The 25,183-nt window shown below is 47.5% G+C and overlaps 1 protein-coding gene across 5 annotated transcripts in view; it reads right to left on the minus strand.

The window, feature by feature from the left end:
* Positions 1–719: 719 nt before the first annotated feature.
* Positions 720–25,183, minus strand: part of MGLL (monoglyceride lipase) — an 88,814-nt gene continuing 64,350 nt past the window's right edge. For all 5 annotated transcript variants that reach the window (XM_030500863.1, XM_030500867.1, XM_030500866.1 and 2 more), the window contains 5 exons: positions 12,960–13,096; positions 11,367–11,477; positions 7,985–8,074; positions 5,187–5,402; positions 720–4,301 (listed from right to left, as the gene is read on the minus strand). In XM_030500863.1, the coding sequence (XP_030356723.1) occupies positions 4,176–4,301; positions 5,187–5,402; positions 7,985–8,074; positions 11,367–11,477; positions 12,960–13,096 (680 nt within the window). In that variant the 3' untranslated portion in view covers positions 720–4,175. The remainder of the gene's footprint in view (positions 4,302–5,186; positions 5,403–7,984; positions 8,075–11,366; positions 11,478–12,959; positions 13,097–25,183) is intronic.

A 25,183-nucleotide genomic window follows, 5' to 3' on the forward strand; every position in this document is an offset into this window, starting at 1 on the left:
GGCTGCCAGCCCTGCCGGTGGCTGGAGAGGGCTCCTCACCATGGCTCTGCTCTGCCTCCTTCTTCACCACCGGCTGATCCCACCTTGCACCAGCCCCAGGAGCCAGCTTTGGGTAACATAAGACTGAGCTCAGGCTGGGGAAGAGGCAAAGGCAGGAAGCTCCAAGGGTCCCACAGGCTTGCAGGGTCAGGATGGAAGCACATGCTAAAACCATGGCCACCCATGGCTGTGATAGCAGCGATGTCTCCTCCCTCCCGGGCTCGGTCCCTGCCCCAGCGCTCTCAAAGGTATGAGCAGCTTCACTAAAATCCTGGGTTTGGATGGATCAGGGGCTCCTACAGCACTGGGCACTGCAGCAAACCCACTCCCAGCCCTCTCTGCAGTCACAGCTGGGGGAAAAAGGTAGGATTTAACTGGCTGCTGCTCTTGGGCATCATGCAGATGCTTCTTGTTTGAGCTGGGGACACTTCAGGACCAGCATCACATTCAATGGGCTTATAAAAGCATGGGAACCAGGTCTCAATGCAGGCTGAGCTCGCCTGGTGCTCCAGGCTCCAGCTCTGACTCCTGTTCGGTGGGGGAAGCACTTGGGCCAGGGAATGGGGTTTTGTTTCCTCTTCTATTTGTTTTGAAAGTTAGCTATATAATTATATATATAATCAGCTATAACTAATGTGTTTTTAAAGTCAGCTATAATTTAAAAAAGCAAAGCAAGCCTCTGTTCAGAAAACATAACTTTATTATTAGTTGCAATATACATTGTATTCCTTTAAGAATCCTAAACTTGTATATGTTTTTTTTTCCCATTGAAAATACATGTGTATGTATATATGTTTTTATATATGTATATATATATAAATGTAATTTATTGAACTGGAACACGATGGGACAAGAGAGACAAGCTCAGAAATCACTTGGCAAAGTAAATGCCATCTCCGTGGGTCTGTGCTGGCAGTGTGCTAAGGTGAGTGGTATAAAAAGAACAGGCTAAATAGAAAGAGTGATGGGTTTGGGCAGTGGGGAAGGGTCCCAGTGCTACAGAGGTGATATGTACAGTAGTTGCTATTGCTCAGTCGTGTGTGCCACCTCTTCTCAAAGGCAGGCGGGGCTCTGCACAGCATCATTCATAAGGCCGGCTGTGCTCCCTGCAGATGGTCCCTGCCCTTGAGAACAGTGAGCACAGTTCCCTTGGCAGCAGCTCTGCTCTGTACTAATCTGGTCAGAGAAGGAAGAATCCCTCCGGGACATGGGGAAACCAAAGAGGGTCAATATAAAGTGGCTTATAGGCAGGGGAAGGGGTCAGCAACAGCAGTGAGAGCTACCTCTGGGTAGGTTTCCCTGTGCTAACGTCCTCAGAAGATAACCCTTAGCTGAGGGTGGCAATAGCCGCTGCTGTGCCACGGCTTGGGGCTTATTTGGACTTTTCCTTGCTGTTCTTTCAGCTTTTTGCTTGTTAGCCCAGTTTCCAAACGGCTTCCCCCGGCCACACGCCACAGCTGAGCTCAGCTGGACAGAGGGACAAGTCTTCCCCACATCAATCTAATCAGTTTCCTTCTATTTCTCTTTTATGTCTCTGAGCTGCGGATGTTTCTTGGGTGAAAGGACATGTTTTAGCAAAGGCACTGACCACCGGCTTCCCTCTGCCTGAAGCCAGGTTGGAGGGAGCACACAGGCTCTGACCTTCCTACTGGAGGGTCGCTTCCCTCCCCCCTAACAAAGTGCTTGTCAGCATGGAAGGGATGTGGAGGATGTGGGCATTGATTTACTCCTCCCGACATCCTCTGGAAAAGTGCTTTCAGGAATCCCATCCTCATCTTGCTGCTACCCCCGCAGCGTCTGTCACCGCTGGATCACACCTACTTGGTTCCCTTTCCAGCTGAAGGAGCAGGTGAGGTTTATCACCACTACAGCGTTCCTCTTCCTGCCATCTTTCCCCAGCAGCATCTGGCAAGGAGGGATCTTGCCCAGGGAAAAAAGGTGCAACAAGCCAGGCTGCTGGAGGATGCAGAGCAGGGGACCTGCATCACCTCCTGCCCGGAGCGAGTGTCACCAGTGGCTAGCAGGGGTTGGTGAGAGCAGCTGATTGCACTGGAATCATATTTGAATCAAAAGCTGGTGTTTCTGGGGGAATTACAGCTCATTTCTCTCTTTAGAGACAAGAAAATACAAGTGGGAAAGTGCCTGGATCAACCTCTATGAAGAACTTCCCTGTCGTGGTGCCCCTTAGGGCAATTCCAAGGACATAACCTGCATCCACACATTCTTCGTCCACCCACAATGCTGGGAACGAGTCCTGATTCTGGCTATTATTGCCCAGAGGTCCCTTTCCTGACTCTATACAGAACTGGTTTCAAAGGGATAAAAGGTGGGCAATGCCCTGTGACTGTTGCAGGTGGCATCCAGTCCCAGGGATGCAGCCTGGGACACGCTGATGGATCCAGGCTGCCAGGGAAGGCAATGAGGGGCTGCTTTGTCACTGGGGAGATGCCCCACTCTCATAGTGCAACACTCACAGGCATTTTCTTCTTGCAGAATTGGAGGGAGAGGCACAGGTTAAACCCCTTCCCTTTGGCTGGTGCCAAGAAGTGTATTCATAGTTAGGGCCATCACCCTGGACAAACTGACCCACATGGCCACGCTGTGATCACTGCGCAGCTTTTGCTGTATCAGTACGATGCCTCTGCTCCATAAAGAGCCTGAAGTCTTTCCTTTCACCCTGCTGTGACCACAAACCCAGGCAGCTTTAGGATTTGGCTTCTCTGCACCCCTGGACCAGTCCACAAGCTCCTTTCTGGCAGCTCATACACTGATGCCCCCAGTGCAGCAAGGCAGATGTTGGATGGATGGTTGCACCCTATGCTCTGCCTCCAGCTCCCCACCTTGCCTGAAGGGGTGAGCTCGGCCCCTCTGCTCAGCGATCTGCCCCAGAGGGGGTTGTGCTGCTCAGGAGGAGATGGGGATGAGCTTGGATGGGATCTCTGCTCCTGCTGTGGAGCTCCTGCTCAACCGGTGGACCATGAGGACACCCACTGCTAATCCCTACCCACCAGATGCTCTGCACTTCTCTCCAGCATTATTTTCAGGACATTTTCCAACTGATGAAGGAAAACAACAGATTATGACTGTAAAGTTATGGTGAAAGGATTGGATCCTGGTAGGACAACATTATTCCTTGCCAAGAGAAAGAACAATTAACTCCTTCTTTAGACTCTCCTCTCATTCCTTCCCAGCTCCCAGTTCTATATACATCATATATTATATTACTCTATTCTCTTATAACTTTGACTTTGCTCTTTCAGCTTCAGTAGCGCAAGTGATTAATTCCAAAAGAAAAGAAGGGGGGGGGGGGAATAAGGGAGAAAAAGCAGCCCCATGAAATATTTACAGAATAGTTCATTGTGCAGAGGAGACGAGGTTTGGCATGGGGGAAAGCCTGCGTTTTGAGTGTGCCAAGTGGGGTTGATCCCACATTCCTCCTCTCCCCTCTGGGATCCTGCTCTGACGATTAAAACTAAAGAGCTGTTCAATGCCTTTCCCCAGTGCAAACTCGCAGAGGACGTGCAGGGCAGTGGGGAGGCTGCCTTTGGGCTCCCCCTGGCCTGGGCTCCTGGTAAAGGCAGCATCCAAAGGGATCTAACCTTGGAAAGCAGCCTTCCACCTTTGGGGAGCCGTCAGCTCCGCCTCAGCCTCTCCTCGTGACCCAGCACCTTGGGTGCTGCTCTCCTCTCAAGGACCATGGCTTTTAAGGTACTGGATGGTGGGGATGGGGAAGGGACTGTATGCACCTGGAATCAAACCATGAAGTGGAAGATAGTGACTTCTTTAACATACCAAAAGTTATTGCAGTATAAATACACCCCTGTCACCCAGCGAAAGCAGAGAAGGGGAAGCGGTGGGGGAAGGTTGGTGGGTGAGGAGCATTTCAGTGGAGACACCGAACCTGGGAAGCTCCGAGGGCTGCTCCCACAGCATCCATTCCCCTCCAGATTAGGGCCGTGGCCATTTACATCAGCAAATGATGCCCCACCCGGTGCCTCTCCCCCCACCCTCCCTTAGCTGTGCATGATAAAACATCCCAAGAGTCCCTCCAATGTAGGTCTTCTGAAGAGAGACTTCTATTAAGGAAAGCATCTACTCCCAGAAAACCTCAGCGAGAGCTGCAAACCCAACTGCTCTTAGGCCTGGCTGGCTTCCCCAGCGGCCGAGACCTTCTGGCCAATCCATGTTAGTATTTCTGTGAAGACAGAGGTAGAGACCTCGGGCAGCTCTTTGTGGAGGGCATGGTAGGCTTCCTCATAGACCTGCAAGCAGGGAGAGAGCGGAGATTAGCACAGGCAAAAGTCATCTGCATGAACAAACCAGCCTTGGGTCCTCTCTCGTCAGCACCCACAGGTCCAACATGTCCTGCCCACACCTCGTCAGGGTTTTCTCCCAGATGGGGCAGGTTATGGAATCAAGAGATGCTGCTGGTGGTGCTGGCCCTCCACAAGCACGAAAGCATTAGCATTGCAGCTCAATATCTGTGCGTTACCCAGCACTCTGCTGCCCGTTAGCTGCATGTCCCAGCCCCATCTATTTCTTGCTGCTTATCCCACTAAGGAGGAGGAAATACTTATCGTGCCCTTGGATTTAAAGGACAATGGGGGATGTTCCCATCATGCCTTGTGCGATTTTACTCTTTTCATGTCCAGGCTGTCCAGTTATTTTTCCAATGACAAAAGCTTTCCTCTGGTCTCCCTGTCTCTCTTTCAGGCTCATTCATGTGCTAACAATTGGTTAATCAGCTGTGGCTCTCTTGAGCAGATGTGAAGTGCCTTTTGTTGTGCTGGCTTTGGAAGGGCCCCTGTACCTTTACACGCTGGAGCACAAGGTAAGGTTGCTGCTCACACAGTTGGCATTGTTCAGAAGAGCTTTTGGGGTCAGCACTTTACCTGCCTGTGAGCTTGGCTCTATTTGTACACCAAGACGCCTCATGTCCAAGGCACGCAGCCACCGCTGGGTCAGGTCTTGGGATCACAAAGCCCACAGCCTGGCTGTGGCTGGTGGAAGGTGCCCAGGAAGGGCTGCATTTGGGCTCACCAGTGCATCAGCCCTGCTTTGCCTCCAGGCTCCCTGCCCCTCACTGTCGTGAGGCTCAGGCCAACACTGGTGTGACAGTACCCTAAAAACCAAGACATCCAGCTGACCTTGAGCGTTTTGTCCTGACTTTGCACTGTTTCCATCAGGAAATAGGACCCTTTGATGTCGCAGAGCTTGTCAGAAGAGCCGTGTAGCACCAGGATGGGCAAAGTCAGCTTGGGCAGAGCTCGCTCAATTCTGGCAATGGCATTCATCAGCTGGATGACAAAGGAGACCTTCATGCCACCGTGGTAGACCAAGGGATCAGATGTGTAGGACTCCATCTGGCAGGGACAAAAAGGTAAGTCGAGGTTAGCAATATTTCATGCAGAGAAGACAAAGCCTGGCGGTGAGGAGGCTCTTCCCTGCGCTTGGAGAGGCATTTCCTGCTCTGTCAGGACATCCTGCCGCCAGAGACAAGGTTGAGGTCTTACTGTGGCTACCCAGAACTGCTCAGACAACCTTGCTTCCTCCTTGCTGCATGTTTCTCTCTTCCATCACCGGAAAATACTCAAGCCAAAGCCCATTCTACAGGCAAACAACCAGTGTCAAACACAGACTGTTCCCATGGGGCCACCTGCCATGTCCTTCTGTCACTCAAACATGACATCTTTTCTGCAGAGGGTTCTTCAGACTGTGGTACTTGATAAACTGATGTTCTCCAGGTCCTCATCCTCTCTGCTGAGGGCTCGGATGTTCTTTTACCTGCCCTCTCTGGGGACCAAGACTGTGACTGCACCTACAGACAACTGACACATCTGACTGCAAAGGACTCTTGTGCTGAGGGGTCCTCTCTGGGTACCAAGGCAGGCAGTGATGGTATGAGGCGGTGGGCAATAAAAGCAGCCCACAAGGGGCTCACCCGTCCTGCGAGGGGATGAACCGCGCAGGAGCGGGCGCTGCAGGAACAGGCAGTTCCGCCGCAGGCAGAGCCACAGTAAATATTTGTACACTGCTCGGGGCCGGCCCACACAGGCGCTGCCACCCGCGGCTGCCAGCACGCTCCGTGCGGGGCTGGCGCTGGCACAGCCTCCGCGCTCTCCCAGCCCTGGCAGATGTGTATGGAAATGCTGGTTATTTATAGGCGAGCCGGAGCCGTCTCCTCCCTCCCCGCAGCACACTGAGGCTCTCTTGCTGTGTGTGCCTGCCCCAATGGGACCATGGGAGGGAGGTGACCCATGAGGCCACCCCAGGGACATGCAGCCAGGCGTAGGCACAGACATAGACATGCACAGTGAGGCTTGTCTGGTCCCACCGAGAAGCCAGAAAGCCTTTGGTGTGGATTCTGCATCCATCTCCTTGTGAGATAAGTGTCAGGGTGGCAGAAGGACATGCAGTGACAGTGACAGGACAAGGAGGAATGGCTTTAATGACAAATACTTTTGTGTAGATGATGGGAGGGGGAAAAATAATAATTCAATGTCAACCCAGGTGGATCAGGACTGCTGGGGAGTATCCTGTTCCCAGTGGATGAACAGGAATTGTTGTCAGTATTGATGTGCACGGGGCGAGCGCAAAGCAACAGCTTGCTGGGGGAAGAAGGAACGATAGGGAATGGATTTTATATCCTGCAAGCTATGAACTGCAGTGAAGGCTCTGCAGGGGTTATCACAACAGCTTCTCTTTCTGTAATGCTAAGACAGAAGCAACCATCAGGGCTCTTGCTGCATTACATTCTCCTCCTTAGGGTCTGCATCTTCCCTTTGCATTTTGCAGAGCAATAAACTCATTATCAGGTAATTGCAGCCTGCATCCTAAGGGGTTCCCGCCCCTGTGGTGTTCTTCCTCCTTGGAATAACAGGACTGGGGTTTAAAGGTTGCTTCTTGCTCGCTTTGTGTCTCTTAATACAGCAAGCAGATCAAACAAACATCTCTATAGCATCTCATGCTTCAGTCCCTACACCCTGAGGACAGCCTGCTGGGAACAGAAATTCATCAGGAAATTCTTGGATGATGTCCCAAAAAATATTTCTAGAGAATAGAAAGTTGGTCTGGCAGGAGAATGTGTTTGACACATAAATAATGGATGTTTCCAGCACATTGTGTGCCTTGAAGCTGTGCGTCTTGAGTCCAGAAGGAGGGTGGAGTGTGTGTTGGAGGCAGCCAGAGGACCGAGACGCTGTGTTGCCCTCAGCAATACCTGGAGCCCCAAATCCTTGTGTTTGAAGGTGGTCAGGGCAGCGCTTTACATTGCAACCCAAGCTGCTGTCAGCTGTGTGTGCACTTGTAGGTGTGGAGGTAGCACAGCAGGGAGGGTTTGTTGTCTCATTTTGAAGGCTGCTCTGTTATAAGCAGACTCTAATGAAGCAGACCTATGGTTTTATCCACTGCAAAAGGCTTTCCCTTGCTGTGTGGGAAGGGCAGAGGAAAAACAATGCTCAAAGGAAGCTCTTGAGACTTGGAGCATCACAGAGCAGAGGAAGCAGCAGCAAATATTTAGGTAGGAAGACAACACAATAGCATGTATTATAAACTGTCCAGTGGTTGCTGTGGTGATTCCTAACATCACCCCAACATGTCCTAGTTCCTGGAAGAGTTGGGTTTTGCCGCTGCAGTGAGTGGCGGTGGTGCTGCAGCAGAGACAAACTTGGTTCCTATGTGCTTTAAACCACAACCATAGCGCTGGTCTCTGTCATGCCTTGTACCCAGAGCGGGTGCAAGGCAAACTGAAGGGTAGAACAGCCGAATCCCACAGCTTTCTCCTGTGTGTAGTCAGTTCCACTGACTTCAGAGATGTTTTACCTTGCTCCTTGCTGCACCAGCATAGATCTTGCTCTCATAAATTAGTAAAACACTTGTTGGTTTGGGGCGGTTTTGGACAAGATACCGACCATGCAGTGACTTTCAATGGCATTAAGGGTCTCACCTCCTTCTTGTTCCGGGAAATTGCATTTGGATCTATCGATCCCAGAGACAGGTTTGGGAGAACCAAGTTGAGCACTTTCGCTGCAAAAACCTGTGGGAGAGGAAAGCAAAGCAGTTAAAGGGCTTGTTAGAGCAAGAGAGGTAACAGAAAGGGTGAAGCCCTGGGCTGATGGGAACCTGCACAGAGGTGAAATAGCTGGGAAATGTCGACTGACGCTGGAGAAAGCTCTGCCCTATATTTAAAACATTTACCTTAAAGAGAAGGTGGTCTGAAATGCCCTCAGCCTCCATCCACATGCAACATCACAACTTGCCTTTTTCTCCTTCTCAAGTTAGCTTCTAAAAGGCCTCAGTTAAGCACTTTGATGGGAAAAAGCCATTTCCAGCTCTTGGAAGGGCTGGGGTTTGTTGTTTTACTGCCCTTTCCTTGCTGCCCCAGCTCTGATTTCAGTGCATGAGTGATGCTTGGTGTGATTTGCAGTAGTTGCCCAGGCTGCGGTCTTCTTGATAAGCATATTCACTGGGGAGCTTGTAAATAACCAACAGCAAAATGTGCCTGCATTGGCTAAGGAAATCCAGGGCTCGCTTGTCTCCTGGGAACGCAACAGAAGTGTTCAGCAGGCTGGGAACCACTGGCGGAAGAAAGGATAAGGCCTTTTGTTTCGATAGCACTACAAGCATGTTGTTACCAGGTTCTGCTCTGATCTTTGAATGCTGTCTTTAATTAAGTGATCAGCACTTAAGTCACAAAATACACCGTTAGTGTTTGTTGGTCTGTTTTATGGCCCTTCCCGTTCCCAGCTACCACTTGCAGGGAGGCTGTCACGTGTGGTCTCTGTTTCCACCGATGTGCAATCACTTCTGGAGCAGTCCCTGACATTTCAGATCACAGATGATACATGACAGAGTAATTATGATATTAGAGGAATAAAGCAAGGTTGAAGTCAAAGTCATCAGGGAGTGAAAAGCAATAAAGACTCACAGGGAGGTTTGGAAACACGTGCCCCTTGGCTGGAAGTAGAGCTTAAAGATGATTTCATGATTTTTTTGTGTTAGTTTAACTATATGGTACATTATTCACAGTGTAGACACTTCTGAATGGAGTAATCCCTGTTCCTTCCACACCTCAATGAGAAAGGGGGAAGGCAGGAAGATCTCTCTCCACTGGATTTGCAACTGGATGTTTCTATGCAGGCACAGGGCACTGATGAAATTGTGTTTCTGCAAAGAGCAGAATTTGATTTTCCTGCACATAGTCTGGGCTGGTCGGGCAGAGGGAAGGTATTTCTCAGGCAGACTGAAGGATTCAGTGTGCAATCAGGCTGCTGTTATTGTTGCCTTGAGCCCTCATTTGTTTAGGCCAAGGTAAATTCTTGCTCAGCTGGAAACTTCCCCAGCAAAGGAATGAATGCAATGGTCCTTGGGAAATGGCCCAGGGCCGAGCAGTCGTACCAGTTCCAAGGGAAAACCAGGGCCTTTGTGCCTCAGAGGAACAAATGCCAACGAAACGGGGTTTGGCTTTCAGAGGAAGAAACAGCACACAAGTGTTTTCAGCTGAGCTTTATGGGAAAATGGGGCTTACACAGGAATACTCTGCCTGTTTCATGCCTTCCTTTTGCAAATACCTTTGCAACTCCGGGACTGATTTAAACTAAATTTGACACCGCAGAGGTATTATAAAGAAGAATTAATTTTTAATCACTTTTGAGGTGCAGCAACAGATTTAAAATTGAAAGCAGCTCAGTGTGACTTGTATTACTGCGTGTGAGAGACTGTCTAGGAAAGAGACCGTACAAACACCTCAGAAATACTTCAGTTAAAGACTGGGATTTCCTACACTGACATAAAGCAACAATCTGGTGCAGATCTGCATGAAACCAGGCTACAGTAATACCAGTTCCCAGAGAACTGGTGAGTCCTTCTTTCAGAAAGGGGTTAGCATCTTCCTCTAGAAGAAGGAAAATCTTTCCCTATTTCCCTTGCCTGGACCAGAAACAGAAGGTGAACAATGTCGCTCAGATTCATATCCTGCTTTTTTGTTCTTGTTATTTATTCTTTTTCCCATTCCAACGTAAGGAATAACAGGGGCACTTATGACACCCTTATGCTGGGTCAGGTATAGCCTCCCCTGTGAAGACTCAGCTCCCAGCCTCCTAAAATCCCCCGCTGGTGCTCTGACTCCTAGTTAAATAAGTTTTCTGGGACTGGATGACTTCAGGATTCACTTTTCCCCTCTGAAAAGTAGGTGGGACTGAGGGGGAGGCACTCAGAAGGGAAGTATTGATCAGCATCCAGGTGGTGCAGATCTCATCAGGGTTTTCCATTTTAAGGCTTGGGGTCTTAACACCTTTCCTTCAGTGGAGGAGGGATGTGACTCAAAAGCACCTTTTGGTGCTTGTAATGATTTGTGAGGTCAGTCGATGGCTCTGGCTACAGCAGAAGGTGTGACAGGATTATACTGAGGCAATCTGTTTCCTTTCTCTCCAAAGGAACAAAAAAGCAGGAGAAATAGTTTAGAAGTAGATTAAAACAAGAAGAGTCTAGGGAGAAAGGATGAAGGAATTAGTCCTGTGGGAATGAGATGGTCTGGAGTCCTATGGGAATGAGATGGTCTGTCCTTCCTGCTGGCTTAGCTGGTCCTTCCCTTTGCTTCCAGCTCCTTTTATGAATGTTGTTTATCCTTTTAAAATTCCAGAAGTGAGGGGAGAGCAGAGGGTCAGCTCCCTGCAGAGCCTCCCTGGGGAAGGACAAACTGGGCAGTGCAAGTCTGCATCAGCAATAGCTCTGGGATGCAGGTGTGAATGGGAAGAGGGGAGGAAAGCCTAAATGCAAACTGAAGGAGATGGTCTGCGCAAGAAACAGCTGGGGTACCAAGCCTAATGGGATGCTGCTGGAGCAGAGACGCCTTAGCTGGAAGCCTCCTTTGAGGCTCAAGAAGGATTCCTGGGACCAAGAGCTTTAGTTTTGTTTAGAAACTGGTCATCCCCCAAACACCAAAAATAACCCTGGCCTGACTTAGCCAGCAGCCTGTGTTGCAACTGTACCAGACTCTGCATGAGTCAGGAAGAAAGCCGTAGGAGAGGAAGGGAAAGGATGGCACCGTGTGGGCTGCCGCAGGGTGTGGTGAAGAAAGCACAGGCTGCTACCACCCTCTGAGGCAGCATCCTTACCCCACTCTCTTTTAAATAAGTTGTTCTTATTTCTGTAGGGGTTCAGGATTCACTTCCCCTCTGAGAAGTAAGTGGGACTGTGGGGGAAGCGCGCTGAAGTACTGACTGGCATCCAGGAGGAGCAGATCTTTGGCATTTTAAGGCTAGAGGTCTCAATGTGTTCCCTCCAGTGAAAGAGCGAGGTGACTATGTGCAACATGGGTTTGCTCTTACCTTGATGGGAGTGGCGACTTCTGGGCTGGCTACCACTAAAGGGGAGATTAACAGCATGCCTGAAAACTCACTGGGTCTCTCGCTGGCTGTCAGGATGGAGATGGCTCCCCCCTGCAATGCAAAGTAACAGCCCACAGCTCAGCACAGGTGTCAACATCTCCTTTGTACAGTAATCCTGTTACTGGAAGGGGTTTAGTCCAAACAAGCAAATTATTTCTGCGCCAATGAGAGTGCATTGTGGTCAGTGAGGAAGGCTACAGGAGTAGAGGCACTGGAGTCTCTGGGTTTTGTGGGGAAGAAGAGACCTGGTTTCTGTTCCCACGCTGTTCCCTCCCATCACACTGAACTCAACTCTCCTTGCACTGTCTGTCAGCTCCATGGGATGCCTTGTGTCCTCCTGAGTTAAAAGGGCTAAGAAGAAATGTCTGAAGTGGTCACTCAGGTGAGACTTGAAAAATAAGTTGAGGCTCTATCAGTGTGACTGGTAGACTGGTGTTGCATTGGGATGATGCCGTGGAGCTGGGCTCACGCCGTGCTTGTGGCTCTGGTAACCTGGGCAACAGCAAAGCTACCCCAAAATCCTCATTAATTACTGTTAGTTCAATGTTCTCCTCAGCGTCTCCAGCCCCACAGCACTGTGACCAGTGAGCACCGAGCCCTGGTTCAGAGCTGAACACCGGCCAGGCTGAGCCCTCCTGCACGAGGACAGGGCTGATGGGGATGGACGGGACCTGGCTGGCTTCCTCAGGAAAGTTTGCAGAGGATTAGTTGCCAAGGGGAATATTTGGTGAACTTCCACACTGCTGGAGAACCCAGGGCTTGTTAACTGGAGTGGCAGCACGAAGCATCCCAGAGACCTCTCTGGGAAATTAGCTCCTTGTTAGAGCGGCTTTGGAGCCCAGCGAGCACCTCGGAGCATGCCGTGCCTTCTTATGCAAGAACACTTGTTTATCTGAGCATGGGCTGAATCCCAAAGTACTTATGCATTTTCTTCTCCTTTGGGAAGGCAGGGAGAGCAGATCAATGACATCAGTGGGAATACTGCTAGCTTGAATAAAGGGATTTGGCCCGTGCTGTCAGAACCAGACTTCAGATCTGTTCACCAAATCAGCGCCTTTGTTTTTGCAGCCCTAATCCCTCGTACATTTTCCTCTTAGGTTGTTGAATAGAATGAGGCTACAGGGTATTTTCGTGTTTCATCCCTTAGCTGCTCACAGAGCTTTGGAAGGCTTAACCTCCTGGTTATTGGGTAAAATGAAAGGAGAAGCCTAATGCTGCAGGGATGTGGTGGGACTTACTGTGTACCCCGTGTGAATGAAGGGTCCTATTAAAAAATAGGCCCATTGTTGCAAATGGCACTAATTAGGGCCATGATCCAAGTAGAAAAGTTAAGGATTGACTATACTGCAGATGGATCTCATGGGGTAAGGCAAGCTGGCAAAACAGGCAGTGAATGAAGCGGAAGGGAAGGTCGCTTGTGGCTTTGTTTTTCCTGCTGTGGGCTGAGTTATTTATTTCCTGCCATCCACAAGAATACCCCTGTGCTATGGCACGTGTCCTGGTGCTGCAGAAGGGGTAGGGGATGGTGCTTACCATGGAGTGCCCCAGGATGAGAATGGGCAGCTCGGGGTGCTCTTTCTTCATGAGATCAATGTGCTGTAAGCTGTCCCTGATGAAGACGTGGAAATCGGAGACAACCATACGATCGCCCTCGCTCTGCCCATGGCCAACTGTAGGGAAAAAGCAGAACATGCATCTAAGTCACTCGAAGCAGTGGTTGCAATCAGGAAAAGTTTTAACAGAAACATGCCTTTTGGACTGTTACTGTCCTTACTTGACCTTCTCCTGCAGTCATCGCTCAACAGAAAGAGTGCTGCAGGAGTACAAAGGAAGCTGCACAGAGCTGTTTAAAAAGCACCATCCTGGCCACGGTCTGATTAAAAGAAATCTTAGATTTCCATGTGTTTCTACCTGCTCTTCCAAACTAAGAGCACAGATCTAATCTCTTGCAGCCATCAGCATCAGGGTGAGGAGAGCAGAGGGGTTGTGTTGCCTCACTGTAGAGATGGTGGGTCATTGCACCCTGGGAAATAAGGTTTTTCCCAGGGATCATATCTGCTGAGCTCTGAGGACTCACTATACAGCAATAACTGCTGTGTAGAGTCTTAGCAAGACACAGGAAAATTCCAAAGACTACATATGGTGCTTATAAACTTAATGGGCCATGGACACAGCCTTTTCCAGTGCCTAGATGTGCACAGGCTTTGCTGAGTCCTGCCTTTTCTCCCAATACCCTGGAGCAGTGGGTGGGCTGGAAACCTTCCCTGCTAGGAGGTGAAGTGCTCTCAGCAGAGGACAAGAGATGGAGGTTGCAGCAGCCTCCAACAGTGGGCAAGTACCAAGTGGCACGCTCCTCCTAAACAAGTGGTAAGGCAAACTAGGCTGCACCTGGGCACTGTCAGCTCGTTCTGTATCTGGGAATTGTCTGATCTGTATCTGTTCAAAGGGAAGGGAAAGACTAAAACGGGAGCTGGTGAGTTGCTATGGGAACAGTGGCAGCCCTGGCAGAGCAGGAGCCAGCATCGCCACCAACACAGTCCCAGGCAATTTTGAGCTTGCAAAGGCTTGAAATTGATAACCACCCTGGGGAAGCAATTTGCATGTTCACCTGGCCACACACACATGTTGTTATCTAGCACAAACAGGATTCTTCCTTAAAAACAGTCTCCTTACTTGTTGCTGGTCCATGCAGGTTGTTAAGGAAAACTGAACGGGAAAACACGTCCCATCCATATGGGATAGGGCTAAGGGAGTCTCAGATTATCTCCCTGCTGCTGTGTGTCTCCCTAGGCCTTCTCCAGCGGGCATTTAGGCATACTTAAAGGCACAAAGGTACAATGACTTATTGAAGGATGTGAAGTGCCTGATAATTGTTCTCATGCTGGATGTTACCCCCCCTAGTGAGCAGCAAAGAAAAGAATCGCCCACCCAGCCTAAAAGGTACAGATCTGCTGGCAATAGTCAGAAGAAACCAGTGTCTAAACTTGATTTTCCTGTAAGCCAGCCAAAGAAAAGCACCCTGCAAATTAGGCAGAACTTCCAATAAAAAGCTGGACTAAAGACACTCCATCTAAGAAACACTGAGCCGCAGACTTGTTCTTCTTTTGTCCTCTTTTGTCCTGCCAGGTGCTCTCCAGAGCTGGGAACACTGCAATCAGCCACGCTAGCTGCCAGGTAAACCCAGAGATGTCATGCTGGTCTATTATAAATGTCATCGTACTGGTTCTGCTTTCCATGAACATGCTCCAATCCCTGCCAAAATCTGAACCAGCGAGTGGATCTGCCATGGCTCAGTGACCAGAAGCAAATCAAAGAGCCAATTCAGATGCAAACAGTCTAAGAAGTGAAGCCATGTGTGTGGCTAGTGGGTCTTAAATTTAAACTGCTTTTTATTACAGATGGAAAGCGAGCCTGCTCCAACTTTTATTCTGTCCAGTCCACCCATTTTGTGGACCTTAAATGTGTTATCTCCCTATTATTTAAATCTCAAATTTAGCAGGTTAATATGAGTTAAAGAGCCCAGAGAGAGGAACATTTCTCTTAGCAGAGCTTTGCACTTCCAATTCTTTTTCTCCAGTGCTGCTTGCACTTGCTTCTAGTCTCTCTTTCTCTCCAGTGTCTGTGTGAGACAGCTGAGCAAGCAGAAATAGCAAACCAGGTCTGCATATGGGCCATGACTCCCTGCTGTGGAGCTGTGAGGCTCTGCTCTATTTCTGGATGAGACAGAAGCAGCTCTGGGAAGCCTCCTTGGTCCTCAGCATGGAGCAAATCCCCTGCTCTTACCACATACCAATGACACTGCTCGTAACAGCCAGAGTTAGGACTGTGGAAGCCACGAAATACCTGTGCAATAGCTGTGACAAGCATCTCACTGGATTTCTGCAGGGTTTAGGGGTTTTTATTAGTAACTTAATGAACCCACCTTTTGACCCTGCTTTTAACTATTAAATCACTGTTGCCCACCCAGATGGCCCAGAGCAATGGTGGAGGAGCAGTTTGTCTGCATGTATGGTAAAGGAAGTCCCTGCATGTCTTTGCTGTGATACTATCCCAGTCCCTTGCACAAGGTTAGCTGGCTGGCACTGCTGGGTTGTGTTCTTTTATTTTACTATTTTTCTCTCTTCTCCTCCAAGAAACCGGAATTACTCCACCAGAGAATGAGTTTATTGCAAGTTTGGATCTCCCAGCTGAGAAAGCTTCAGGGTGAGGAACTAAGATGTCTTCTATTAGAGGAAAGATGTGCACAACCAAACATCAATACAGTTGAGAATATTGACATGTTTTTCTCTTTTGCCTTCAGAGGTATTAAGAATGAAAGGTCAGGTTCAGCCTTGATGTAAAGCTATTTGCTTTGGGTTTTGCTGGGAATTAATCTGATATACTGCTTCCACACTACCAGTGGTGAGACAGTGGGTTCAAGAGGAGTGGAACTGCCTGCACCCAGGAACTGGAACTAGCCACATCCAAAGGAGACAAGAGAAGTGTTGTGAGAGTCACAGCTCTATGAGTTCCTCATCACAACACTTCCCCTGGGGCCCCTGATTTCAACATGACAATGTGAGGTCATAACCATGAGATGTTCCTATGTGAAGCGCTGCGGTTGCCAGCGCACATCCACATGGCACACTTGGTTTCCTGTCTACGTGGCTTCACACCCAGCTTGCAGTTAGTTAAGGGGTGTCTCAAGGCATTATAGCTGATGCCTGTATTTATGAGATCTACTTGAACTTGTCTGAGCAAGGGCTGCTGGGTTTTTGCATCATACAGCACCCAGCACCACAGGGCATCATCACAGACCTTGATCCAAGGTCCTGCAAGCTCTAGGAGTAATAACGATCTCATCCCAGGCTGTAAGGCAGTGTAGTTTTGCAGAGGAGGTGATGGGAGAAAGCACAGAGATGCAGAATGTGGGTGAGACAATACACAAGGCACTAATAATGGGTTTATCCAGCAAATGTTGTGTGAAGCTTTGATTTTCTGCTTGGGTGTTTTTTTTAAGGTTTAATGAAAAAAAATATTAACAAACTAGTAAACACTTTGAATTGTCGTAACAGTTCACTACTGCAACAACTCTGCTTGTTTGGTAATGAGTCAAGTACACATCCTTTTCATCAAGTGAGCAAAGCTCATTAATTAAACATACTGGATTGCAAAGCTCTCAATGTTTAATTGCTTGTTTAACAAGCAGTACATCTAATCCACCATTCAGACATACAAACAACTAAAACAACAGGAAGAAGCTTCAAAACAGGACAGACAACATCTGGAAAAGTCAACAGCCTGTGCCTGCATTGTCAGTAACATGTAAAGCAAACGTTCCACTCAGAACAAATACACACAGCAAGCACCTCTGAGTTCATCCTGCAGATTCCTACTCAACAAAGCGGCTTCCTTGCCCTGAGAACAGATTTATCACAACAAGGGAGCCCGATCTGGTTTTATTTTCCCTATCTTTTTCCATTCCCAACCAAATCAAGTTTGATGCATGGAGGCGTTCAGCAGTGCCTGCCCCCCGCTATGTAAGTACTCTTTGTTTTGCATGGAGGTGGAGAGCAAAGACAAGACAGAGACACCTGAGTGAGGAGAAGCAGGACAAGCTGTCCCAGGATTTGCCATGCTGCCTCGGCTACAGTCCAGCTGCCACCCAGCTCAGCTGCTGTGCTGCAGTGTGCTTTGTAGCTAAACCCTGGAGGTGAGCTTTCCAGCGTTCATTTGAACCAGCCTTCGCTCCGCACCATCTGTCTTATCCTCCCTGACAGCTCTGGTTTCCACAAGAAGAAAAAGCAGTGCTTTGGCTGGAAGGGAGCAAGTCCATTGTCCGAACCATCAGGAGGCAGGACCATGGGGCACAGTGTGGAGTAAACCTGCTCTGCAGCATTGACAAGCTTTACACTGTCAATATTTGGTAAAAGCCAGTGAAAGAATTTGGGCTAAGGCTTTTCCAGGACTACTTCCACATCAGATTTAGGGACTAAAAGGAGAGGGTTCCCTCTCACCACTGCTTCCATCTTTATGTTCCTCAAGGATCTGAAAACACATGCTTATCCTTAGTAACTTTTGACCACTCTTCTCCACCTGGGTAGTCCTCAGTATCCCTTCCTTCACACCACCTGTAGAGATACGGGGAGTACACTGGGTTTTCCATGACAATCGGCACATTATAAAACCACTAGATATGGTACCCAATAGAAGTATATATCCACCTTTGGTGTTCTATCTATGCAGCATGTAGCTAAGAATTACAGATGGATTCTGCTTCTCTCTTACCAAAGGGGAGTCATGTCCTGAGCACACAAGTCCGTCAGCTTCCCTCTTCCTTCCCAAGCTTAGGGAAATCATTTTTCTTTTGGCATTTGCTGGATAGTTTTTATTCACTTGCCTCACACAAAGGGTGCAGCAAACTGAAAGCTGCCTCCTCCCACATCGGAGACACATTTGCAGAGCTCAGATATTTTTAGCATAGTGCACACACAGAGTTATATTGTTTGTGGTCTTGGTTAAGAAAAAAAGGAACAGGCAATTTTCTACACTAAAATTCTTTGTGCCTTCCTGCTGGGAGCAGGGAACTGGTCAGCTTGCTGAAGCCATTGGAAATCTTTTCTGTACTCCAGAGATGACAAACAAAACGACCTGGTACATGTCAGAGCAGGGGCTGAGTCTGTCCAACAAGGCAAACTGTTGCTGTCAATGTTAGCAGTCAATTCATCCCTAATGGGCACAAGCACGGTTCCTTTGGCTTTAGAAGACTCGCCCGTTCCTTATGCTGTTGCTGAATTTGGCTCTGATTTGCAGTTCCTTAAAAGTCTTCCTGGAACATCATGTTGCTCATGAAAACATGCTGAAAAACCCCATCTGAGTGTGTTGCAAAATAATTCTTCATCGGCTGCCTTTACAAACAGCAGCCACTGTGGCCAGGCTAGGAATGTAAATGTCTCCTGGGACATCATGTAATGAAAGGGGACAAAACAGTGTGAAAACCTGCACATACCACAGTCACTTCCCATGCTGCCTGTAGCTTTGCCATCCCTATCACAAACACAGCATGCTGCTGTGGCATGGCTGGTAGAAGCTAAGCCCCATGACAGAGGAATATGGAGCCCAGTTCCTTTTCCACAAAGTTCAAACACAACTGTATTCTTTTTTCCTCAGCCCCTTCTGCTGATGCCACCTTCCAAACCAGCCCTCAAGAATATTAAAGGAAAGAGAGCTGAAGGGAATGTCCTTCTCTGCCAGGCTGCTGGGATCAGGGGTTTGAAAACACTGCACAAAGCTGGCATAGATGGTTGAGAAGCTGTTGAGTTCCTCTGCAAAAGACTTTCATTTGGTGATGGGTTAAATGATTCCTATCTAATCTCTTTTCCCATGGGTTGAAAACCACAGTATAAATGTAAGATATATAATCAGTGAGGCACAACTTACAGTGCCTCTAAGGAGTCTTATGATCTGGCACTAAGTGATTTTATTTAAGGCCCTAGAATAATTTTTCACTGTTATTCTTGCAGAGTTGCGCTGAGATTTTGCCCTCTTTCACGAGGAGCAGATAATTTTGTGCAGTATCATTGAGGTGACTTCATTTAGCATCAGAGTTGGTCTTCAAAGACTTCCTCTGCCATGACACAGAACCAGCATCAGTGCTCAGATACTGCAGAAAAAGTTGCATGGACTTTGCTGGAATTAATCCAGGGTCTCCCTAGCTCACTTGACCTACACGTTGCTGATCTTTTAAGAACAGAGAAGAGCTTCTTTTCTGCTCTCCACATATAACTTAAGATACCACTAGTGGTAGCCAGAGTTTCACTGGAGGAGGAGAGCAGCCAAGGACAATCTCCCTGCTATTTTAATTTAGCATTAAAATCATATATAATTTTCTTATCTTGTTTTAGTACCATAAAATCCTCCCCAAAAAGGTGCAAACTTTATTTTTTCCGAGATGAAAACAAGGCTGAAAGTCCACATGCGTTAACTTGCTGATCCAAGTTCCAGCTTTAAAACAACTGAGGCACCAACTCGAGATGTCAGAGTTTTCCATGAAAAAGCCAGCACTGGAGCGGAACTGCACAATCCCCTTCCCTGCCCATTGATTCCAAAGCACGACTGGCATGTGGGTTGGCTCTCCAACACGCACATGCTATTAAGTCCTAAATGACAGCTTGTTTAACTAGAAAACATTTCCATTTTTTCCTTCACAAAGGCCATTCATTTTGTGCTCTTCTATTTGCTTAAAGACGGTTTCATTTGCCCTGCCTGAGAGTTTGCACAACCCGCCTGATTGTTCCCCTCCAAAGAGAGCTGCAAGTTAATGACCCACCTCTTGATCCCTGAGCAGGAGCCTTGCCCAGCACTCTGCTGCGTCGCAAGCGAGCTCCTCGCATTGCAAACTCCATACGTGTGCCTTGAGTATGTTCATGCTCGAGAAAACAATCAAATCAATTCATCTCAGGGAAGACAGTCCTAATTCTTCCCTGCTAACAGTAGATTAAGCATCAAGAAGAAAAGAAGATGAAAGCTAGCTCATGTAAGAACTCCCTCCACGCTGCTGACGAATGTCTTGGGGGACAGGCACAACTTCCTTTCAAGCTATCTTCAAAAGGTTCCCCTCCATGCAGACCACCCATTGGGAACTCACATCAATAACAAACACAAAAAAAGAATTTAGAAGACCCATTTTTCACCCAATTTATTTACATGTTAAAATAAACACAAGTTCCCGTATGGAGCAAGGGCTCCCACTGGGTTCTGTTTAGTCTGTGAGATTCTTGGCACTGGAGTACAGCATTTCTCTATTCCAAAGCAATCTTGGCACGGATTTTTTTCTGTTATATATTTTTTCAGCAACTGGCAAATGAATAACAATAATCATAATGTTTCCATAAAGAGGGAATCACGGTCTAAGGCACCGGCAAGGTGTTGGACCAATTAATCCTCTGAAAGCTCATTAGCAAACCAGAGCTCTCAAAGTCCTGCATTCAAGATCAGTTCTCCCCATGGGTTGCACTTCCAGTTCTCAATCAGCCTGTCCAAAGAGAGCTTCCCCACAGAGCTAAAGAGATTTTTGCTCTTTGCTTCCCTTCTTCACATCACCACATGGCAGTGCCACCCTCATTAGACCGGATTTGTCCCTGTTCCTGACAAGACATGAAGGAAACACAGCTCTTCAGAGCCGATAGCTTTGTATACCCACTTTGCACAAGCTCAGTGGGTGAGTGGCAGGTGGATTACTTGAAATAAGGGTAGGCTTATTTTCCTTACCTCCGCACAGAGCAGTAGCTCCCTCAAACCCTGCCAGACCTGACCAGGAGCAACATAATTAAGAAGAACTCTTCTGATTAAGCAGGTCTGGCAGGGAGCATTCCTGGGTGGAACAACCCTGCTCGGCATGCCAGAGCAGAGGCCCACGGCTGCCAGTTGGCTCATGGCTGGGTGGTATTTAGATGGTGCACGGGGAAAGTCACGGGGAAAGGAGCACGGCAGAAAATAGTTCCACTGAATTGGTCTTGCAGCAAAGCTTTGTCCTTTCTCGACAGAGATTGATTTCAGTGTTATTGTTTCAGCTGCTTTTTGGCACTTGATCCCCTTTTCGCTGTAACTCTCCTCCCTGCAACTCTGAAATCCTCGCCACATATATATCTCCCAAATGAGCCTGGATCAAACAGGCAGGTTGTTGCTTTCTGTGCTCTATTACTCACTTCAAACCATGGCTGGTTGACAGTAGACAATGAGTACTAGCTGGCAGGTCTGCACTTCAGTGAACAACACACAGGTACAAGTGTTGAGCTGTTGAAGGTTACGGACCTGTATGTTGCTTTTGGGCTATGCAAGCTACTTGACACTCAGTCAGAGAGGGCGTATTGGCAGCTCAGAGAAAGCTCTCTTCAAAATCTGGGCAGGATAAGTGCAAAGCTCATGAAAAGGCACAGGACTGTAACCAAAATAGCAGGCTGGGTCACACAGTCACATTTCAGAAAAGCCCTAAACCCCCTTTCCCTTCCACAGACCTGAGCATGAACTTGGCACCACTGTGGACCAGGCTGCCTATTCTTTAGCATCAGACAAACTGCCAGGGTCTCCTGGCATGCTTTGTCTTAGATAAATTCAGAACCAGAAAATCAGTGCAGTGTAGAGGACGTCAATGCTAAGGGATCTGGGCTGAGAGCATCAGTCTTTGTACCATCTACAATTCAGCACTTTCCTTTTTTACTTCATTTTTGAAGCTAAACAAGGATTCTCAAATTGGAGAGTACTGCCAAGCCCGGAATAAATCCCAGCATTAGAGATGCTGTGGGTATAACAGCCTTCCCCAGGAACTGAATCTGCAGACAGGATCTTCAGAGAAATTAACCCCCAAGAGCACAGGACGGGCTCTGGGGCATTGGTTATAATGCCCTGGGATATCTCACCTGTGATTAAAAGAGGTTATTCCCATTCATGGGACTACTGATGGAGGGTGGATTAAAGCACAGGCGTAGCTGGCAGAGAATAACTTTACTGCATTGTTTGTGAAATGGTCAAGTTTCCAGGTGCAATCCTGAATACAAATTCAGTCAAAGAATATGGAACTACCAAACTAGTCAACCAGCACGCAATTATGGGACATACGACTGTTTTCCATGCACGGTCCATTCCTTAGCAGTTCTGAGAGCAAATGCTTAGCATTTGGGCATAAGAAAACACTATACAGCTGCAATTTAACCCTTCTTATTTTTCTGCCCCATCCCTTGAAATACTGGTGAGATATTTTACTCTAAGCTGCTCTCTTCACTGGCTCAATCTCCCTCGCAGCCTGTGAAGAGCCATTTGCAGGAAGTTTTGCATTCTTGGAGCTCAGAGCTTCTCATCTGCAAGCTCTCTGGAAGTGGGTTGATACCACAACTGGATTTTGCCATGAGTGACCGGAGGCACAGTGAGGTGTTTTTCCAGAATGAAAAACACCTGAATGAATGAAGCTGTTGCAAAGCCAAGCAGGGATTTCCAAACACCTTCTTGCACAATCTGCTACTGCAATACAGCAAACCAGCTCCCTGACTGCCAGAATGCACAGATGACTTCAAAGTGGGCTCCACACACACCTTCAGGTAAGACTTCTTCCAGATGGCCTTAGGTTTTGTGAGATCTTTTGCAGTCCTCATTTTGTTATTATAAAGAAAGGAGATGTTCAAGGCTGAAAGGAATGTTATTGCGATGCTGGAAAATCTCATCTGGGTTGGAAAGCGAACCAGAGGCCAACCAGATGTTCTGCTTTACTAAAGGGCTTGGAAACGAAGAGGATCACACTGCCAGAGATTAATGAAGATTCATTTCTTAAAATTCTGGAATCATTTTCCCAGATCACCAGCCGTGACTCTCATAGTTCCCTGTACACCCCTTTGTCAGCTAAAATGATCCTTTCTTCTCTAAAAGAACGCTCCAAGGCATGTCAGCTTCTCACTAAAACAGGAAAAACAACCTTAACACCCATGAGTCAAATCCTGGCCCCACTGAAGTTAGTGACATTTAGCTACCACCTTCAGAGGGTGCAAGCATGTATTCTGTGTGTAGAGGCACAGAGCTCAAGTAACTGAGAGATAACACCCCAAACCACCTAAGAATCATATTATAAACATGGTTTTAAATAAAAGGCATTCTGACATTAAAGAGAAGCTGCAGTGTGCACACACTGGCACCATCCCTGAAGGAGCAAGAAGCAAATATGTCTGGCACATATAAGACCAGCCTGATGCCTCAAAGGGGAAGGAGAGGCAGAACGAGGGAAGGTCCGGGGGCTACATGGTACATAAGTGAGCAGAAATACACTGGGACAGAAAGTGAGAGGTTTCTAAGAGTCAGAGGATCAGGAGCCTGGAAGAGCCTGCTCCACCAGAACAGTGCTTGGAGCAACCAAACTGGCTTAAAACCTGAGCTTTGGCCATGTGTGAACGACGGAGGGATGCTACAGGTAGATAGATACAGATAGAAAGCCTAGATAATGCAGGGAGTGTCTTCCTGTCTGTGCTGCTAATAAGAGTATGTTTTAATAAGCAAATCAATGTCCTGTTTCGCATTCAAAATGAATGTGCAATAGGAGGAACATGATTAACTGAAAACCCCAGACACTGTAACCAAATATGTTTCTCTGCAACACTCAGACTGATTAAAGAGGGAAGAATCCAAGTATGTGAGTCAAAAAAGGATTAATTTCCCCCTCATTCATTGTTTATTTTGCTTTAAGGGCTGGTTGCTGCAATATTCAATGTCTTGTTTGCAGGGAACATTTTGGGTTTTAGAAAGTCTCTGCATCTTTTGTAGTTAAGAAAGACGTTTATTAGTTTTAGGACTTGTGAGACAGTTCATTAAAAGCCTCATGGTCTGTAACAGACAGAGCTACTCCCAGGGAAATCACCAGGGCTAGTTATTGATGGAGAAAATCCACCAGTTTGAACCAGGCATACCAGCTCTGTAACAACACACCATGCTTTATGAATGAGCAAACAAACAAACACCGAATATTAGAACTCCAAAGTATAAGAAGCAGCACACAGGCTGCTTCTGCATCCCTGGCTCCTAGCCTTAACCTGATCTGAGAGCACGGGACCCAAAAGGACCATGCTCTGTGGGGGGCTGATGCATGGCTGTCGGATGCTTGGACCCTGTACTAGCTCATGGCATTTTACACTGTGCTAACCACCACGGTGCAGTACTTCTGCCTGGGGCAGGCCCAGGGAATCTGTTCATTTCACCTTTAGTGAAAAACAGAATGAGACTGCCATGGTTTTGATCCAAACACACTAACGCGTACAGCCTAAGTGAGCTCCCCATGCCTTCAGACTCATGTTATAAGGAAAATCAATTCTCTCATTTGAAGTTTGGAAAAGTTTTGCTTCCTTTAGTGAATGATTTCTCATGATACTGCAGCCGTTAGTTCAGCAAGAACAACTTTATTCAGTAGTTTTCAATGTAGGTAGGGCACAAAGTGCAGTAAGAATGAAGATGAAATAGCAGTTTTAGGACATTTATCAACTGGTTATACATTTTACTTTGTAAAGCTGCCTGTCCTTTGCCTTTGTTCAGTGCAAATACAAGCTCACTTTAAGTACTGCCCTCCTTAGTAGGGCTGTTCCTCCAGATTACTTCTGAACTAGACACTAACCTGGGATGGACTGTGCCCCTTTGATGCCAGGTCTCAATGTAAAAAGGTCCTGAAGGAAACGAGACTATGTTTTAATTCAACTGGAGCTATATACACAAAAGTTCTGTGCTCTTCAAATGGTGTTTAGTGACTTGGAGCAGTCATTTTTAACTCAATAGAGTGACAAACTCCACATCGCTATGAAGATACATTTATAGGTGAGGAATCATCAGTAATTAGCTTCTAAAACAACCTCCTCCAAATTAGGCACATCTGAGAAGCAAACAATAGCAAAGCTCGTCACATTCATGAGGTGCTGTTGCTAAGGAAAAACTGTTCCTGTGAAGGTGAAAATAAACACGCTTCCTTTTTTTCCTTGTGCAAAGACATCAAAAAGCATTTCCCTGAAGAGGAAGCAGCTCTTAACTGTAGATACCATTAAAGTCTCCTTTTAAGAGGGTCATTTTTTCACCCATTTCAAACCTTTCTGTTCTTTAATTCTGGAAGCAACATCCCAAATACCAGCAGCTAGGATGAGCTTTAGTTCATGAAGAATAACTGAGGCTGGGAGGGACCTATGGAGATTATCTAGTTCAAGTCCCTACTCGGAGCGTTTCCCATTCAATTGGGTTGTTCAGGGCCTTGAGCTGAGCTT

The sequence above is a fragment of the Strigops habroptila genome, chromosome 11 (assembly GCF_004027225.2).
Source record: "Strigops habroptila isolate Jane chromosome 11, bStrHab1.2.pri, whole genome shotgun sequence".
NCBI classification, from domain to species: Eukaryota; Metazoa; Chordata; class Aves; order Psittaciformes; family Psittacidae; genus Strigops; species Strigops habroptila.